Source organism: Bolinopsis microptera, chromosome 3 (genome assembly GCF_026151205.1).
Source record: "Bolinopsis microptera isolate Bmic1 chromosome 3, MBARI_Bmic_1.0, whole genome shotgun sequence".
Taxonomy (NCBI): domain Eukaryota; kingdom Metazoa; phylum Ctenophora; class Tentaculata; order Lobata; family Bolinopsidae; genus Bolinopsis; species Bolinopsis microptera.
In genome coordinates this window covers 3,340,795-3,353,626 of record NC_087074.1, presented here as the reverse complement: position 1 = coordinate 3,353,626, position 12,832 = coordinate 3,340,795, and the positions used below count along the sequence as shown (strand labels likewise).

At 35.6% G+C, this 12,832-nt stretch overlaps 2 protein-coding genes across 2 annotated transcripts in view; both read left to right on the top strand.

Moving 5' to 3' along the window:
• Window positions 1-12,832, top strand: part of LOC134812158 (N-alpha-acetyltransferase 40-like) — a 44,497-nt gene that overhangs the window by 11,040 nt on the left and 20,625 nt on the right. The window lies entirely within an intron of this gene.
• Window positions 3,890-8,916, top strand: LOC134812527 (non-POU domain-containing octamer-binding protein-like). Its single transcript, XM_063820001.1, has 9 exons — window positions 3,890-4,054; window positions 4,213-4,370; window positions 4,543-4,788; window positions 4,946-5,109; window positions 5,228-5,325; window positions 5,487-5,585; window positions 5,725-5,832; window positions 6,241-6,594; window positions 8,731-8,916. Exons 1-9 carry the CDS (start codon window positions 3,890-3,892, stop codon window positions 8,815-8,817), a joined length of 1,479 nt encoding a protein of 492 aa, XP_063676071.1. The 3' UTR covers window positions 8,818-8,916.

Genomic DNA, 12,832 nt, shown 5'->3' with positions numbered 1-12,832 from the left:
TTTAAAGCTGCCCCTTTGTCTTTAATTCGTTTGCTAAGTGTATGAACTATGTAATATATGATTAATAATGATATATCAGTTTATCATTAGCCAATTAAGGGGGCCGGGGGGGCCTTCATCAAAATTTTCTCGAAATTGACTTTATAGTTGTTTCTAATAGAGGGGAGTGATATCTATCAGATGCTTTTGGTCCCATGGAAAAATATTGTTCCTAGACGAAATTATTATCGGTCAAATGTCAGCGCTTATGTGTAATTGTATTGCGCGAGCGATTTTCAATTTTTGAAAATCTTGGACCACAAAAAACGAGATCCAAGATTTTCAAAATCGAATAAAATATGTTTAAAGGCCTATCTCAAAATTCTGTCTGGCTCATCTCTTTTAAATTATCTCTAGAACATATCCTGAAAGTTTCAGGGTGATAGCTCAAAAAATGTAGGAGAAGATAGATTTTTAGACTCGATTTTCAGGACATGTGATTGAAAATCGCTCGCGCAATACAATTACACATAAGTGCTGACCTTTGACCGACAATAATTTCGGCTAGGAATAATATTTTTCCATGGGACCAAAAGCATCTGATAGATATCACTCCCTTCTAGATCAGAAACAACTAAAAAGTCAATTTCGAGGGAATTTTGATGAAGACCCCCCGGCCCCCTTAATTGGTTGATTGATTCACTGATTGGGTCCACAGTTAGCCCAGTTATACAGAGTAGGTAGGTGGGCGTAAATGTACGAATGTTTCCCAGCTCAAAAATTTGTGTTCAAGCAGGCCACTGGATTTTCTGTAAAGTAAAGTATTATTTTCGAAAAGTCAATTTTTAACCATTTTTATAGATTTCTTTAATGAAATTCTGACCAGAACCAATCTATTATCACTTTTAAATAACTTTTATTCTGTTTGACAATCGTTACTTGTTGTGTTTTACTACTATTACTGAATAAAAAGCATTATATGTGTAAATTACTTGACACGTAAATTACTTGACATGTAACTTACTTGACGCTGGTATTGACATGATCTGATATCTATGGATCTAAATAAAAAAGTACATTATGTCTTGACATCAGAGTTAGCTTGTTTTAGCAAGATTTCAGCAAGAAATAACATGAAATGTGGCCAGCAGAAAACTTTTTTGTTTTTTATGTATAGTAATTTACACTAAAAACAGGAGAAAGTAGAATAGCATTGCTCCGAATCTGCTTAAATTTTGAGTCCCAAATTTTGCATACAGCTTCAATGAAGTGGTATGCACCTTTACAGATCAAGAATTAATGAATATTACAACAATCTCTTTTTAGTGTGCCCGAGGTGTGCTTTGTGCCCCAGGTGTGCCCGAGGTGTGCCCCAGGCTAGGTGTGCCCGAGTTTGTGCCCCAGGTGTGCCCCAGGTGTGCCCCAGATATGCATCGGCAGATTACCGAGTTACCTAGTAAACAGCTTTTATTATAGAGTAGTTTTAGCCTGTAAAACATGACAATTTATGGGTATTTTGAAAACGCGATAACACAGAAACGAAGTGAGATATTTATAAGCGGTTTTTTGTGTCTTACAGTTTATGATCTTCTCTTTCAGACTCCAATCAAAGCTAGTTTCATTACTGAAATTTATTTTTTGTTCATGTTTCATGAAATTGCCCATATATAAAGCGAGACGATTATATATATATAATAATATATCTGTTACCATTTTACTGACACCACGGCATCTACTTTAACCGTAAAGATATACACCTAAACTTTTTTGACTGGTTCAATGCTTTAATGGCCTTGAAATCAGCATGAAAAATAAAAAATTGGCCAAGGAATAAGAATTTAGTGCCCAAAAGTTGGACCTCCAAGTGGTGTCAAAAACGCGAATTAAATAGGTAATAATTATTTTAGTCTCTTGAGTCTTGACACCATTTTAGGGTTAGACGGGTTCCTGCTAGTGAACCTAAATGGTTGGCAGATTTATGCAGTTTAGTGTAATGAGTAATACATACATACATGCTTTTGATTTTTACCTAGAACTTCCTATTTCTCATCTAATTTGCACGTGGGCGGTCGTACATACAGACATACATAGTACATACAGACAGAAATAATCTTTCGAATTATAATATTGATAGATAGATATATTATGTTAGTTGAAGTGAGAACTTATTGTTTTAAAACACGGATTTAGTTTAAAACACTTTACTAACCTATTTTTTATTCAAATATTAGTGCAGTGGAGATGTCATTTCTATTGGCTTTGGTAAAGCTCCCATTTGTCTTGCTTCTAGAAATCGTATACTTTATCTTTAGATGCAGGCCCAAGAAAGAAATAAAAAATCAGCACATTCTGATCACTGGAGCTGGACAAGGGATTGGAGCAGAGTTTGCCCGACAGTTTGCTGCTATGGGGAACACTATTCACTGTGTTGATATTGATGAGAAATTAGTAGAGAATGTAGTGGACGATTTAAAAGGAAATGGTCACCAAGCTTATTCATACACCTGCGATCTCACCAAGCATGATCAGGTACAGAGGTTACATGATGATATACTAGGGGCTGGGTTTGTTATCAATATTCTTGTCAACAATGCCGGGGTTGCTTTTATGGGAAGTATGCTTAATATGTCACTCACCCAAATACAACACTCAATGATGGTAAACATAGTTTCTAATTTGTGGCTCATCAAGCTCTTTATGCCGAAGATGCTTGAGCTCAATGAGGGTCACATCGTGAATATAGCTTCTGCTGCAGGATTTTTTCCAATGATAAATAAAACGGATTACTGTTCAGCAAAGGCAGGTTCAATTCATGCTTTGAATCAACTTCGAATGGATCACATGAAGACAAAGTTGAAGTTTACAGCTGTCTGTCCTTTCTTTGTGAATACCAAAATGATTGCGGGTACAGATACCTCAATTGCTTTGTCGGTAAAGTACTTTGTAACAAAAGCAATTCGAGGAATCAGAGAAAACAAAGAAGTGATTTTGGTGCCTGACAAATTAAGAGTGTTCAAAATAATCCAGGACCTTTTCCCTCCATACCTAATGGAAGCTTTCAGATCAAGCATGGCTGGTCCCGAAGCCAATTCAAGGATTGATTCACTTATCGGACACAGAATGAATGAAAAGGTCAAATAACGCTCTGTGTCTCTCCGCAAATAGGCAAAATTTTAAACAAAATAGAACAATTCCAAACAACAGATCCTAAAATGATGTGAAATTTGTTAAACATTACTGACAGGTTTTATACTGACAGGTTATACTGACAGGTTTTATACATGTTTAATATTTCACTGCGCTTTGACGTAGGTAATCTGATTAATCAAGAATCAATACTTCCTGCAATCAAACAACGAATTAGTGTTCAACTTCCAATATAATTTCCTTCTATAATTACATTGGCAGAATATTTTCTTCCATCATCAATGACAATACCTAATAAGTATATGATTAGTACTCCAATAAATCAAAATTGATGAATCATTTGAAATAAAAACGAACAACCTGATTTATTCCATTCTATTCTATTCTATTCTATTCTATTTTATTCTATTCTATTCTATTCTATTCTATTCTATTCTATTCTATTCTATTCTATTCTATATTGCCGTTCGCGTTGGTTTGTCACATTTTTAGAAAATATTTCATTAGTTGTTTAGCTAAATTTAAAGAAAACACACCTGACAAGTGAATGATCAACTATGGCGTATAATTCGACTTTCACAATCGACATCATATAACCCAAAATAGCAGTTTGTAACAATTTTAGGTACATCTGCATCTGTGGAATTTAAATTTCTTTGAATTTTTTTTTTAGCTTGTGTGACATTGCATGAGATATAAGACAGAACGTTTACTTTTAATACAGTAATAGCAGTACGATAACTTAAACCTCATAAACTAGGAAATGGGACACAGAAAAGAGAAAAGGTTCAACATCCGGGCCAGGTTGTTCATAGGGTCTCTGCCAAATGAAGTGGACGAAGAATGGCTAAGAGAGTTGTTCAAACCTCACAGTGATGTTAGTGAGGTGTTCTTGCACAAGGAGAAAGGTTTCGGATTCGTCAGATGTGTGAGTATTTCCTGCCTTTTAATGTTATAATAGTTACTGTGTTTGAAGTTTCTTGCTATTTAGTATTTTCACAACATTTGGTACGTACTGCATGACACCTATTTTTGCAAAGAATAACTAGCGGGTTCTATCCTATTGATTCACCTTCAAATGTTCAGGAAACAAGAGCGTCAGCTTTAAAAGCAAAGACAGAGCTCGACCATAGCCTACAGAAAGGCAAGAATATCAGAGTAAAGTTTTCAACGGTTCAATCCTATGTAAAGATTACAAATCTTCCACCTTTTGTTAGTGTGGAACTCCTGGAGAGTGCTTTTAGGTGCGGTAAAAATTTATCCTTAGCAAATGTTCATGTATCTTATTCTATAAAATCTGGTTTAGGTTTAAATGTCCCAAGAAGGAGTCTTATCTTATGTAACTACCAGATTAATGTTTTGTTTTTAACACTTGCAAACGGTTGAAATTTAGGAAATTAACTTCTTTTTTTTCAGTCAATTTGGCGAGATTGAGATGTGCCATGTTGTTTGTGATGAGAAAGGCTCTCCGAAAGGCTACGGATTTGTGTTGTTTGCAAAGCGCAAAGCTGCAGATGACTGTGTTAGTGCTTGCACCCAAGGCGCTTTTCTCCTCACCAGACTCCCAATGTCCGTCAATGTGCAGCTTTCTCCAACTGAGGATGATTTTGATGATGTCTACGAGGAGGCTCTAAAGAAGACGAAGGAGTACTATCGTGACAGGTTTTGGGAATTACATTGGATTCAAATCTACTGCTTGTCATATCCAGTCTATATTGAATTGACCATCATGAATGTTTTACCATCATTGATCATACCCAATTTTATCTAAGTCATAGTAATTGAAGAGTTTTAGATTGTTAATTTGTCTTAACTTCAGAGAGGTGCCACCAAGATTCGCTATTCCACAAACCTTTGATCATGAATTAGCGCTACGCTGGAAAGCGTTGGATGAGATCGAACGTAAGCAAAAGGAGGAACTGGAAAATGAAATGCGTGCTGCAAGGAGGAAACTTATGGATGAAATGATGAGAGCTTTGGAAGGTACGTTAACTCAACCTGGCCTGGGTTTTCATTAACATTGGAATTTAATTAAATTAATAAAATGATTTAACTGGATTTTGTTTTAGTCGTGAAATACATTTAAAATGAATCGTTTCAGAGCAAGAAGAGATGCTAAGGAAGACGGAAGTGATGAGAAAGGAGGAAGAGTGGAGGAAGAATGATGAGCTTTACAAGTTACAGGAACTCAGGAAAGCGGTACGAGCTTAGAGCAGCAGAATTTGTTCTAAATACTGAGATTATGTTGCCATGTTCTGGTCCGCAAATGTTATTTAATCAAATTGAAACGCTCAAAGACTTCTTGACTGAAGGTCAGGATTTGTAACGTAAGATAAGATCAACAGTTGCAATCTTATTAGGAGGAAATGAGAAGACAAGAGGAACACCGAAAATTGGAAGAATTGGCCAAACAAGAGGAGATGAAACGTAGACAAATCGACTGGGAGATCGCTCAAAGGGTAGGCCTCAATTGTATTATATAGTTATATATATGCAATAAGTGCAGTTTTCTTAGATTATCATGATTATTAGGCTATTATTTAAATCATAAAATACTGAACCAGGTCGCTATCAGTCCCTAACACATTCCGATATCAGGAGAAGGAGATAAGAGAAGGTAGAATGTCAGTGGGACCCTTAGCTCCACCGCCTCCCCACGGACCGGGAGGCCCTCCTGGTCCTCCTCCTCCCCAGCATGTTCAACCCTGATCAGAAGGTTTGATCCCTCCCCGTGAGGATTTTAAATTTATTCACGATCTCAATCCTTTGCAGCTCGGCGCGACCCAGTAGTGCATCACGCTACAAAATTTCAAATTGCTCTTCCGCCACGTACACAAGATTCGACAGCTCTTACATCAGATAATTAATCGAAACATTACAAGATGCACTATACGCTATGTAACAGGAAAACTGTAACCTGTCAAATTATAACTCTGTGCACGAGACCAGTGTAATGTGTAAATTAATCAAAATACCCTGATCGAAATTTCAGAAATCTAAAACATTCATATAAATTGATTTATTTCATGACACTTTTTTCATGACACTTTCCGATATTATACGAAAAGTGGTTATCAAAATTCCCATATTCAATTATTGATATACATATCCCAGGGACCAGGTTTCCCTGATGGTGACGGCCCCCCAATGATGCAAAATGGTCCTCCTAACCATCCTCCACCAAACATGCCTCCTGGTGGAATGCACCACGGACACGGAGGAATGCCGCCCCACGGAATGTCGCCACACGGACCTGGTGGGCCTCCTCACCACGGTGGACCAGGTGTAGGTCCTCACGGCGGCCCTGGATTACCTCCTCCTCACATGCACCCCCACGGCATGCACGGTCCCGGAGGGATGCCTCCACATGGGATGCCGCCTCCTGGGCCAGGGGGGATGCCGCCACACCCCGGTATGCCACCACACCCAGGGATGAGACATCCTGGAGACATGGACCGCCGCGAACAGGTTAGATTTGATTTCTTGCAGGGTATCATTTCATCACTTCTCTGAAATTCGTTTTATCATGATCCCACTTCTTTTTTTTTCAAGAAATTTTTGTAGATTTAATTCATGGATTCACCTTATTATTTTCTGAGACTTGTTTTTCTCCCCGTGAAATACCACTTCAATAAACATTGCATACCTTTCACAGTCAAAATGTCGTTTCGTCTTTTTATTTGATAATACTACAAGCTTTTTCATGTTAGGTATTTTTGTGAAAATATGTATTTAACTCCATCAGTAAAAGTCTTCGACCTACGATAGGAGGTCTTGTTGAGGTGGTCATATTTATTGTTTTTAAAAGATTCAGCTATTCTCAGTAAGAAGGCTGCTCCTGTGACTAGTCTAGTTAATAAGGTAATTCTGTCTTAGAACCATATCCTTACCACTTAAAGTTGCTTACGATCTTGTCAATGAAATATTTTAAAACATCATTAACTTGTTGCTGAGTGACATTTGAATCTGATTCAAAATATTTACTATATTGTAAACAGCGATCGTATACACCCATTTTTTGAATTATGATGATCAATTATGAATCTATGAATCACCATGACTCAATTTAGTATCTGAGATTCATCGATTTAAAAGATCGCAACAATTCACATTGAATCTAATGAATTATATAAGTTTTAGATAATAGTTTCTTCAATAGCTGTCATCTTTGAAATCTCTTGGATCTATAGACCTGCTTTTAAAATCCCATGGTGGGGCTATTTGCTGATTTAAAGGTACTCTGCAGTGATATTACAACGGAATCCAACAATTACTCCGAGCTAGCCACTGAATTGCGATTAAAATATGACAGTCGACAGCCATCATATTCTATGTTTTAAAGTGGAGAGTCCATCCATCCTTTCGCCTCAATCAATAAGGCCCGTGAGCCGTACAGTTTGATCATATTCTGATAAGCTATAAAAGATTCGGATTTTGTTATAATATGGATAGAACGACAAACAAACTATAAGCAAAATCAGATCACCCGATTGAAATTACCTATGCGGCATGCCATGCAATTGATTTGTTCTTTCACGCAGCGATTCATTGAAGGATCAGCGAAGTTTCAATCATGTCGATATAGAGGGTAAGATTGTATCGCTCGTTTTGAGACTTCGAAACATCACATTTGTGTTAGGTTACCTTAGTTAAATGTTTTAATATTTGTCTAAACAAGTTACAATTATACGATGATAATTACGTACGGAGCTGAGGAGCATAAGCGCCGTCACTGAGGGTTACCATGACTCATATCAGGTCACATGACTCATACCAAGTCACATGTGTTATTGAAGGTTTTTGTTTTAGCCTGCTAAGATTATGACCGGATTAACGTATGGAATATTTTAATTGCGACATTGCATTGGGAGACCTTATTTAATCCCAACTATAGCTTTTATTTTTCAAGTACACATTTTCTCCACTGGTTAAATAGTTTAGTGATATCAAATGCGGCGCAATAATTTTGTTGAACATTAAAAATTATCGGAATCACAATCCCATTCTCCATACAACATGTACTAGATTGATGCCGATTTGATGCTACGACTTTCATTCAACTGCCAAACAAAACATGCATTCGAAAACATGCATTTGCTAATTCCCATATTGCACAAATTATGCCGTTCTCAATAATTATTGATATTTTTCTTATTTGAATTATTTTTTGCTATGTAAAAATTCATGCTTAAAATAATTTTTCATTATTTCTATAATTTGAATCTACTGAGGTGCTTTCAACCCGTTTCACTCTTAGAATCGTGAATCAATTATTTTATGGTGCTACACTTAGAAACACTTATGTTTAATTATTACTTAAAAGTTTGCTTTATTCTTGACTCCAGTTGAATACTTTAGATATAGGTATCAACAAATTAATAAAATGTTCTGGAATTGAAATTAACTAGGTGTTTAAGCCGTTATCTGTCTATTTGCCTTAATTACAATAACCAATTTCCATACTCATATTATTAATATAGTAGAAGCTATTATCATTGATTGAAAGTTTAACTTAAAAAGTCTCCAATGACGAAGGATCGGAGGATGTAAAATTTAACCATACTAATTTAGGATCAGAGGATGTAAATAACCATACACTTTCAGTTTGGGCCCATAAGGCCAGGCGGCGACGTGAGAAGAGGTCCTCCCAAATTCATGGACCGCGATAATGACAAACGTAGACGACATTAGAACCACGTGATTTATCATCGGTCACGTGACCTATCATGTGACATATCAACTGTCCTTGTTTTTATTTTATTGCTGGAGTGTATAGTGCCAACCATCGCAATATTTTGTTGTGTGCAGTGTGCACTTTGTCCTTGTCTTAGATTTAGAAATGACATTGGTTTAGATCACGAATTAAAATCATTTAATCAACTATATTTTATATTATATTATTATGCTAACTGCTTTACTTTTAATTGTGGAGAACACTTTGACTGGCGCTCAAAAGACTTTTTTAAGCATATTTTAGTATTAAAAATGATTGAAAATTTGTCTATAATGAAGATGAGCCACGAAGCCAATAACCACCGAGGTGTCGAATCAATTTGTTTAAACAATAGTTAGATACTGATCTCATACCTTCTAGATAACTTAAATGATAATACAGTTTAGCTCATTTAAAGAATTTCCAAGAAGCTCAACAGATACTGGTCCTGTAAAGCTGTAATATATTTGCCGATTTTGAAGTTTTTGCTTTGTAATATAGGATATTTATGGAATCAGCTTCGCGTCGCACCCTTCCTCGGCTTCTGTCACACATCATTTTGCTGCTACCTTATTATATAGGCTATTGTAAATCACAGGTGGCATCCATCGGATCAAATAGCTAGTAATTTCAGCGCGATGATTTTAATTTATAGCGCTAAACAGATGTGATACATATTTAAATAGGAGTGATTCATAATCCAAAATCACTAGTGTTCCTTGATTAACATGAGAAGAGATAGAAACGTATCATTTGCCTTGATACATGTATTTCATGTCTTTGATGAGATCCCGTTACAGCTGCTTTAGTCACCAGTTACAACCTTTAATTTACATTTTTAGCCTGAAAATGTCCTTGCAGGATTGATTGACTGACTAAAACCATTTAAAACATATCCTTGCCAACTGTGATAAAAGTGGTATGATTCCCGCGCACTTTGCCGCATGAAAATCTTTTTCCTTTGTAAGTATGACTTAATTTACGAAAGTGCTACAACTTATATTCGGTCATGAATTTGCCGTGCATCATTTTAGCATGTATAACTAAACTGACTTTTGTTGTTCTGCACGATTCGTTGGACTCGCTGAAAACACTACCTGGTTTTAGTATATACCAGGTGGACCAGAAGTAAGACAAAGTAACTTGTAACTACTCGCACAGATATGGTTTTCTCACGTTTAATATACCCTGTAATGTGCTGAACTAAGCACAAGCCACACCCAGCCATTTAAAAAGTCAGCCTGGACCCTGGTTTAACATTGCGTGTTAGGATAAGAAAGTCACACATCTTTTATATAATACCCTAGTTGCGTTTACCAGAGTCCTCTATACTCATATAAACCATGCTAGTCCGAGAAAAGTTTCAATGATCAAAATAAAGTGCTCAACAATTGCATTAATTCCACTTGCACTCTGTGTTCGCGTATGGTATGTGATAATATTATGTTTTCTAACAGTTGTAGAAGTTGATTTATAACCTGATCTATCAGAATATCCCATGACATACTTTGCTGACTATTTCTGCTTTTAACTGTCTTCACTAAGCAAATTTCGCTTAAAACAAAAATGGATGTGTATTAATTGGGGATAGTAGATTCATATTTTTTTATATAATGTCAGTTCGCGACCCAAAGCCAGCGTAGGCATTAACTATCGTAGTCATTCGTTGAGATTTTAGGCCATTTTCTTGTAATATTCGTGTTTGCCTGGTCATTCTCCCGAAATGTTAATCGATAATTATTATTTTATGGTACTTCAGTAGCATAAGAACCTCAAAAGAAGCTATATAATTTTAATCAAATCCGTGTCCCTTCGCTCCGTTACCTAAACAATATGCCTAGCTACTGTCACGTGATCGTGGATAACAAGAATTTGTTTTCGCCTACCTAGTACCTTGTTGAATGTCAACGTTAAGATCTTACCTACGACATACCTACGACATTACCTAACATTGAATATTCGTTATTCATACGCTGATTCATAAATATGGCATCATCTATTCGCGGTTGTTTCTGTACAATTTCTACATCGTTTATTTTCCAAAAATCTTAACTGAGTTCTATAAGTAAAGCCATTAATTAGATATCATAGACCATAATAAGATAATATAACTGTTGCTGTGTGTTTTAAATGTCGCCACGCTGGAAGATTCGATTATCTTGACTAAAAATTTCTATAATATGGCAATTTAACTGGATAAATATGATGTATTTAAATTCAAGAGCTGATAGTATGCCCTTATTTGAAATTTCATTTAAAGTATTGTCACCATATGGTTGATGTTGAATATTATATTTTAAATCTATTTTATTATAATAATATGGCGTGTTTTCTTATTCTATTAACTCTCCAACTCATTCGAAATATGAGGTATAAATTGACAATAATATCTACAGCACTAATAGGCTAATATTGCTTTATGTGCCAAAATAAAACATTTTTGATAATAAGAACGTCTCCTTTTTGAATGAAGGACGCATCTTTGCCTAAAGTTGACATTGGCTATTTACAAAGTTTTGCAGGATTTTAAGAACCACTACCCTCAAAATGCTAGGTGAGTAGTGATTTCAAATATTGAATTCTTCAACTGTTTGAACTTCGATAGTATTACTATTTAAATATGTATATAAACGACTTGTAAGTTCAATCAGGCAACTCAATTTCTCAGAGTTAGGTACTATGAATAATAGTTGGGATACCTTATCGGACCTTATTTGAACGGACATTAATTGAACGCTGGAGGTCCTAGCGTTCATCTTAATGTCCGTTCCAATAAAGTCCGTCCGTTTAAGGTCCGTCCAAGTTAAAGTCCGTTGAGATTTTTTCCAAAATTATTCCACTGCAAACTCATGTTTAGGATATGACAACTTTTTAATTTCAGTCAATTGTAATTTCTATCATCGGATTCGGACTAAACTATATCATTGGATCAATGAAAAACGAGTTATTATACAATTTATCATGCCATAAGTATCACATGGCATGATCACTTTCTTGATCTTCGGCTTCCTCGTTCACTTCTTGGGAGTTATTATTTACCTCCACATCTTGTAAAAGTTTACACTGAAATGCAGGACCGAGGTGGTCGAATAAAAAATGTTTTCAAAAAGCAGGTATTACTGATATGATGCTTAAAGCATGGAATATTTAATGCACGATATAACCCATTTGAGGAAGATGACCTGTGATATTATTATCATCAAATCTGGCCATATTTCGTATCTGTTGTTTTTACACAACTTTCATAATCAAATCATAGACACTGATCTATAGATATTTTGACATTTTTACTACTTAACGACTGCCTGTCTTGCTCATTGTTTGAAAAATTAATTTACAAATTATCTGCTAAAGTTTTAAAAATGCCAAAAAAAAGATGGACAAATTTGGATTTTTGATGGTTTTGAATGCCTTCGAGCGTTCATTTTAATGTCCGTTCATAATTATGTCCGTTCATTTAAGTTCCGGTCAAATAAGGTCCGATAAGGTATAACTTGATTGAAATGGAGCCAGTCAGTTTGGTGTTTGCTTTGCACTGGAGACTTCGTGTTTCTTTTTAACTGAAATACTCGCATTCTTAAAATCTTACTTACTGAAATAATAATAACAATTATAATAACTAGAAATTTATACATCGCTTTATAGCCATAAATAACTCAAAATTCAAAGATTCAGTTCAAGCCATCTAAAGCGACTCATTAATATGTACATAAGAACTTCGAATTTTATGAAGTATGGGTTTTATGAGAAACCCAGGATGCACTACATGAAGAATTCGTTGTGACTTTGTTTGAAAAGCATTAATATGATACTTATATGAATACTGTTTCAAAGAGATGAGTTTTTAGTCTTTTTTTAAACAAGACAACATCGGTCAATGTTCTCAATTGATAAGGAAGCTGCTTCCAAACGGAGGGTCCGCAGTAACTAAAACTTCTCTCAGTTTTACTATAATTTGAAACAGGTGGAACATTTAGGAGGAAATAGTCTTGT